Source organism: Cannabis sativa, chromosome 5 (assembly GCF_029168945.1).
Source record: "Cannabis sativa cultivar Pink pepper isolate KNU-18-1 chromosome 5, ASM2916894v1, whole genome shotgun sequence".
Lineage (NCBI taxonomy): Eukaryota > Viridiplantae > Streptophyta > Magnoliopsida > Rosales > Cannabaceae > Cannabis > Cannabis sativa.
The window spans coordinates 58,063,377-58,071,544 of record NC_083605.1 but is presented as its reverse complement, the minus strand read 5'-3'; the positions used below and the strand labels follow the sequence as shown (position 1 = coordinate 58,071,544).

The window sequence follows — 8,168 nt, the reverse complement described above, 5'->3', positions numbered from 1 at the left end:
GAGCCTAATCATAACAGGATTAAGAACATTTGATCTAGGATCAACTTGGCGATATTGACTTGAATAGATTTTACGGTAAGTTTAATTAAATCTAAGTCAAAGTTCAATATCGGTCCCTTCCGATGCATACTCCATGCATCCAACTTGAGCTTTACTTTAACCAATGTTCTGGAAAGAACATAGCATTTCTCCAAATGCAAGTAAACTCTTGTTGTAGATTATCATATCAGTAAAACCCTGTGTCTGATAAATCTAGGAATTTTATACACATAGTCATGTTTACTTTCCAATGTGATGACAACACAATAAACAGGATCAAGTATGTGAAAAGGGTTTAAGATGAATTTATAAATCAAATAGACAAGCAATTGATAAAGTGAACCAAAATATACACAAAAGAATGAAAAATACTTTTGTTTCTTTATTGATGTTCAATAAAATAGATTACATTGAAATGGAGTTTTATTTAGGGCATAAAACCTAACATATTTTTGGAGCATGTTGCTCGAATGAGATTGTTAGAAGCCTAGTTGTTGAGCTTAGTGGGAGTTTTTCTATTATGTATGGGACATGCTAGTATCTTGTATGGAATGCTTATGACTTGTATTTTGAACATGCATAATAATATTGTAGTCACTTCTAGTTATTGTTGTCATATGTATGGATGTATATGTTGTTTATTGGAGTGACAGGTACAAAAAGGAGATGAATGCGCATAGTCTCAATTTTGTTGTACCTCATGCATGTTTAATTTGAATGTTAATGATTGTTATTGGATTAAATGTCTTCAAGGTCAATTCATACATAATATATGTATCCTGTCGATATGATATTATGTACGTTTTATTTGGTTACCTTATATGTGACAAACAATGTTATGGTGGTTGATTATATTGTCCAAGTGGGAGAATGTTAGAATTAATATTATGGACTAATATAATCATAGGTTTAATACCATAAACACAATCATTAACTATGTGCCCAATAATTATCAACAACCATAATGGGATGATTAGTAATTAATAAATGTATTAGAGGCACATGAGAGCACCCTAAAACTATAATTGGCCTATTAAATTATAGTCCACCACTAATTATACACATTAGCCCAATAAGCCCAATAAAACCCCTTAGGGTTAGGTGTTGGATATAAATTGGACCAATATGTGTTTAGTATAAGGTGAGTGTGTGTGTGGTGATAAGGAATAGGGTTTGCTAGCATAAGTTCCTCTTCTACCATCTTGGGGATACATTGAAGGATTTTGGTGTCATAGCAACAATGGAAAATGCCAATATGGAAAGTATGTGTATTTCATATTTTGTGTTTTGTGATGCTCTAAATAAAGTATTGATCTTAGATTTAATGATTATGAGTAATAATGTTTAATGTGTGTTTAGATAACTCATAATCTATGTGAATGTTTAACAAATGATTGATCTTTTAAATCTGTTTCAAGTTACGATAATTAATCGCCTAATGGCTACCCCCATTGTCTAGCAGTTTAGGACATCCCTCATTCAAGAACACAGCAGGGATTTGACTTCCCGTGGGGTAAGAGTACGAAAGGAAGTTGATCATGAAGTATTTATTACTAAGCTTGGATTGATTCTTACCATGTCGATGTCCAATTTTTCATTCTTTAGCAATTAGCATAACAATAGAAACAGGAGGTCAACCAGAGGAAGTGATGACCAATACCGTAGGTTGCTTAGCTAACAACTCGGAGGCTCCTTTCGATCGAAACAAACAATCCAGTCAGCATAATCAAGCTAAGCATCTGTGATTCTTGGGATCAAACTCTTGTCAATAGAGGGTACGGTCTTACTTAAGTGTGAAGATTATAAGAAGGGAAAGAAAGAGAGAAATTGTTTCATTTTTATTACCAAAAAATAACTCTGCTTGACATTTAGAAGGTGGAGTCAGATAAGAAAGCATAGGCTAATAATATTCCTACCATGATCGTTCATATATATCACTTCAAGTCGACCCTTTTGGATATAACACAATTCACAACGTATTGCACGATTCATCTTTCGTATGTAATAAACAAAGTAACTATTAATGCCAAATTAGTAATTGAATGTAACATCAATAATGTATTAGTATGGTCCAATGTGACCTATTCAAACCTTTGGTAAGAAATTGGAGTTGGGAGTTTTCCAATAACAAGATAGTTATTTTGATTGACATTGAAAATATATTACGTATATAATTTATCTAACCACAAAGCTGGAGTAAGAAAATGTAATAGCAAGTAACTTGACCAAAAATAAATTAATAAGAAGCATCTACACTGGGGGTAATACTTTTCCATAAAAAATAGTTACTATCTTCCATAAGAAAGCATTTTGGGTTCAAATTCAAGGCTATTAGCACCTACAAAATCATACCCACCTTTGGTGTTTAAGTCAAAATGTATGGTATTGGTATCTTTGAGCTTACTATCTTCAGAGTCTTCTCTGTTACTCTCTTGGTAAATCTTGAAGCTTGAATCATTTTGTTTTCTATAAACGCCACCCATTTGATCAATTATGCTTGCTTTTTCCTCCACTTCAGTCATGTTCTCCATGAAGTTTGATAGAGCCAAGTTAAAGTCTGTTAATTGGGCTTTGGCCACCTCTATGTTACCGGGCCCATTCATATCAAGGGAGAGGCTCTTTTGAGCTTTCTCTAGTATGGCTTGTAAGTACTTTCCTTGGGCTTCTATTCTCATCTGTAGTTTCTTCTGAACCTATTGGTAAAAAAAAAATGTTAAATTGGGAAGAGTTATGGTTTCAAAATAGCACATTTGAATTTTACCACACCTATAATTGTGCAAATAAATATTGCGTCTCATACATTTGAATTTTTATTAGGTTCAAATTAAAACATACGAGATGTGCTACTGAATTGCACAAATAATTACATGTACTGTCCTAAAATGTTAGCATACCAGAGTGCCTTATAGCAATACTCAATAAATATACACATACTACTGCTATATAGTTTTTTTTAATATATTTGGTACATACATCTTGTATGCAAAGTAATTAGTATATTTATTTACCTCCAGCTGCTCTTCTAATCTCTTTTGTACTTCATTCTGATGTTTAAGTGCTTCTGTAATTGGGATGTCACTGTTTTATAAAAACAGTAATTAGTATCACAAAATTTCGAAGAAGATAATCAAGCAACAATAAAAAGAGTCGATTGTAAGATTAAGCTGGTTTAATGTAGTGATGAAAGCCCATGCATGTATGGCCAAGTTTACCGCTGACAATAAATTAGTTAATAATAATTATAATTATTCATAAGAATAAGTTTCTTAGCAAATTTGTAAGTGCTTTTTAGTAAACACTAGTATTTTTTGTCTTGATCATGCTTCATATTATATTTTTCTATGCAAAATAAAATTGGTATTTCCACATTTCATAGTACCATAATTCAGAAGTATTAGGTAGCTATAAATCCTACTTTAGTGATAAAGCAAAAATCCAGAATGACAAAGCAAAAAGAAAAAGAAAAGTTGATGATTAGGCCTACCATTGTTCTTTGTCACCTCTTGATGAAGTTGTGCTAGTCACTGAGGAATGACTACCAAATTGCACATATGAACAGCCTAAAATAAGTAGAATTAAAGTAATAATATCTAATTAATATAAGTATATAACAGGGTGGCAAAATTAATTAAAGTAACAACCTTTTTGGGTTCTACAAAAATGAAAGGAAAAAGAATACTTTGTTATGTTTAAAAAATGGTGACTCACCATTACTTTCTTTGCTGTGTTCTACTAAATTCTGTTTCCGAGTCTGCTGCCCAAGTCTATACTTCTGCAAAATCCACAATTTATTCACTTCAACAAAAATGAAATCATATTTTTCCAGAATCAAAACATCTAACAAAACAAAAATAAATAAAGAATATTTACCTGTAAATGGCTTTTCAAATGGTATAATGTCAGACCTTTTAATCCCATTAGCCTTAACACAGCTTTCGGAGTTGCTTCTGAAATAAACACAAAATAACTTAGAGAGCATTACATATGTACACCTCAATATCAATAATTGATAATTAACAACTAATGTGACAATTCAGTTAATCAAACAAACTAGAGCAAGAACTTTTAGGAAGTTATACAATTCTTGGAGGAGAAAAAAAAGAACGGAAAGCAGTGGTTAGTTGTGATACATACTTTCAGGGCCACCAAGTTTAGTAACGGCGTCAACAAATCGATCATGAAGATCAGCCGTCCATCTCAGCCTCGGTTTTGGGTCTCTTGTCATCACAATCCCGTTTTCGTACCCAAAACTTCTCTCCATTATGTTTCTCCCACTCAAAAATAAACTTTCTAGGTAGCCTAACAGAGGAGAGCAGAATTCTTCAAGAAAAAACAAAGAAAGGAGAGCAGAACACACAGAGGCTGTTGTTCTCTATAGTCTAGTAGTATAGTATCTAGCCTATAGTCTATAGATCAATCAATCCAACCTTTTCTTATGAATGGAATTGGGATTAGATTCTTCTGGGCATGCATTTAGCTTTTCTTTTCGAAGGGTCCCCAAAACTGTAGGCCTAAAAGGAATAAGGACGTGTAATTCACACCAAACAACATTTGAGATTCCCTTTTAAGAAAAAACACAAAACCAGAAAACATGACACTTAGACGTGAAAAAAAGGCAAAGTTGACGAAACATTAATGCTCATTGTTGGGTTTCATTGAGGAAAATAATATAAACAAAGCAATTATTATTATTATTATTATTTAGTTAAATTTTGTTTTAGTGATTTGACTTTATTTATAGACAAGATGTACATATTTTAGTTGCAGGAACATGTAGAGAGAACCTCGGCGACGAATCTGAGGCAACAGCATGGGACCCACCCACCCAATGGAGGAGAGGTTCACAACTTCACATATAGATGAGAGTAGCATGGAGTTTGGAAATGGGAGAAGGAGAAGGAGCATATTAGAGGTGACACGTGGAGGCCAGCGTGGAATATTCGCCGTCGAACAAGGGGGGAAGAATATTCGTGGAGTCACGTGGCGGTGGAAGGTCATGTGGGTGGGGTCGGTGGTCCAGCGACAACAAATGGAGACGCGTTTCGGAGCCTCCGCAAGCGACGGGGATTGGAATTGGAGGTGACGCCAGAATATTCCAAACAAACCCTTGCATGTATGTATGTAGCATAATTAGATGAGATAGTAGTGGGTGGGGGTTGTACTTGTGGGCCTGCCTCCCTATTTCTTCACTTTTCTTTTTCTGGGATATTCTATTATTTATTTATTTATTTTAAATGTTTTAAGTTAATCCAATTTTCTAATTTAGTGAAACTAAAATATGGTTGTTAGATTAACTTCACCATTCACTTTAGTTTGGGATTTTTTATCTTCAAAATCATTACAATATATATAACAACTAAGATGTATTATATAATACCGCAGTTCCAATCCTAGCTCTACAACTACAACCTCCGTGTAAACTTGGGGCTCGTTTGGAACGCCGTATTAGGTCGTATTGTATTGTATTGTATTATATTACATTGGATTATATATCATATTTTTATATAATACTATGTTAAACTTTAATTTATACTAAAATATTATATATTTAGGTGTCCATAAAAGTTAATACCACATATAGTTTTACATAAAAATATTGCATAAAATACAATTCAATATAATACAATACAATACAATACGACCTAATACGGCGTTCCAAACGAGCCCTTGATCTCCTATTCTTTAAAGTTACCACCACATTCTAATAGTCTCGAAACCTCTTCACAGTAAAGAAAAAACAAAAACAAGAGCAACTACTGCCACCAGGACAAAAGAGTATTACTATAGAATACAAATATAAGAATATGATTTTGTCCCGTGATTGTACTTTCACGGAATGCATTCTGTGATGTACGGCAGCTGTCAGATGAGGTACTTATTTGATCTGACGGCTGAGATTGATCTAGGGGTATTTAGAGTTGAAAAGTAAAAACGTACTTTGACACTCATTTAATGTACCCCGAGACCCATCCAATATACCACGGAATACATTCCGTGAAAGTACATCACAGGACAAAATCGTATCCCTACAAATATATATAGGGCATTGCTTTGTCTTGAAAGCTTGAAAGATTTTTTGAATTGTATAATGTGATATGTATATCTCCAAATTGTTTTTTTAGAAGAAAGCTGTAGTGATTTTTTAAGTTAAACCTTTGTCTTTTTATCTGAAATGTATAACTACAACTCCTACAATAGAATTACCCTATATATATTTAAGTAGATAAGTAAAAATATATACCAACATGTCTTTTGGGAGATTTGATCCCAAACTAACTTAAAATTGAATCCCACCACCTTGAGATTCTTTTTCATATGTATATGAATAATAATAACTATTTCAAATAGGAAAATTCCTGAAAATATAAAAATTTAAATTTAGTTTTATAAATACGGACAAAATAAATATTGTTACAAATTGATATATTGTACATTTTTATGGTTGTTGTTTACCATATTTTATTTTATGTTTTCGTTACAATAACTAGTTACTGATTCGTTGCGGTAATAACTAGGTACTATCGTATAACTAATGAAATAAAAATTAAGGGTGGGTATCCGATCTAATCCAACATTTTTTTTCCCTCATTCGATCCAATTCAATTAGTAATTGGATTTGAAAAATCATCATCCGATCTGATCCAATTAAACCTTAAAATCCAATCCAATCCAATCCAATCAAATTACTAATTGGATTGGATCGACTTTTTAATTGGATATCCAATTACTCACGTAATTTTAATATTCACATAAGAAAATGAAAAAAAAAATACATAAAAACTAAATATTAGGGGTGTTCGCGGTGCGGGTGGTGCGGTTTTTAACCATTTTTTCAAACCAACCCGCACATGCGGTTTTTTCAATTTTTCAAACCGCACCTGCACCGCGATACTAAAAAACTACAAAAACCGCACCGCAAAAAATGATGCGGTGCGGTGCGGTTTTTGCGGTTTGAACTATCACAATTTTTTTTTTTGAAATCATCATAAAATAAGTAAACTATCATTAATATAATTATTCCAAAACACTTAAGAAAATACAACAAACTTGAGACTAATAAAAGTTATAACAACAACAATAAGTCAATAATCTTTTTAAAGTTTCAACAACACACCTAAATCAAAATAACAAACTTGAAACTAATTAAATTCCAACAACAATATAAATGTACAACTAACATACTTACATCAATAGATTAAAAATAAAACAAACACAAAATTTCAACTCCAAATTTTAATACACATGTATGGCCTTGGGTTTGTTGCTAAGAAGAGAGGGTTTGTGAAGAGTTATGGATTTTGCCCTAAGATTTATAGGCTTGGGTTGGGCTCATATGTATGGGCTTAATAAAATAAATATAAAAATTGAAATTTTAAAAGATGCGGTGCGGTGCGGTATGAATCGCGGTTTAATAATTCAAAACCGCAAACCGCACTGCACCGCGCGGTTTGGGAAAAATTCAAACCGCAACCGCACCGCGAAGAATTTCAAACCACATTTTTTTTTGCGGTGCGGGCGGTTTGAGCGGTTTGATGTACACCCCTACTAAATATCACCTTTTATTTAAGTTGAATACTCCATAAAAATATCATTATTACAAGTGTAATGCAACTAAAAATTTGAAATAAGTATAACGACATTATCAAGTAATAAAATAGAACATCTCTGTCTCCGTCGGAATCACCACCCGCGGTGGAACCCTCCACCGTCGAGGCCCACATGCCTTCGCTCCTTCTCTCGTCCTTGGAATCTTAGAGACTACCTCCTATGTGCCCCTCGTCCATTGGAGCATTCCCTGGCCTTGCCGTCCCAGTCGCACTCCCGGTCTCCCCGCCAGCTTCGTTCCTTGGTGGTTATACCCATCTCCTAGTTTTGGTTTTCTGGGTGAATATATAGACTTAAACATGAGATATGGCAAGCCTCAAAGATCCTATAGACAATCTATAGTCTCACTGTTAAGGTTAGTTTTCTCTTTTTACCTAGAAGTAAAACATTTTCTTGTTTTTTCTGGGTAGAATAATTTTGTTAGGAAAATTTTCTTATGTAACATTCAAACAAACCCTTATAGTGTTGGGTTTTATGCCCTAAATAAAACTCATTTCAATATAATCAGATTTACTTATTAATAT

At 33.3% G+C, this 8,168-nt stretch overlaps 1 protein-coding gene across 1 annotated transcript; it reads right to left on the bottom strand.

Annotated features, from left to right (window-relative positions):
- Positions 1-2,236: 2,236 nt before the first annotated feature.
- LOC115702127 (myb family transcription factor PHL11) lies at positions 2,237-5,306 on the bottom strand. The gene is made up of 7 exons (XM_061115794.1): positions 4,824-5,306; positions 4,174-4,338; positions 3,910-3,986; positions 3,748-3,811; positions 3,524-3,599; positions 3,048-3,117; positions 2,237-2,732 (listed from the first exon to the last, which is right to left on the bottom strand). Exons 1-7 carry the CDS (start codon positions 5,035-5,037, stop codon positions 2,328-2,330), a joined length of 1,071 nt encoding a protein of 356 aa, XP_060971777.1. The 5' UTR covers positions 5,038-5,306; the 3' UTR covers positions 2,237-2,327.
- Between the last annotated feature and the right edge of the window lie 2,862 nt (positions 5,307-8,168).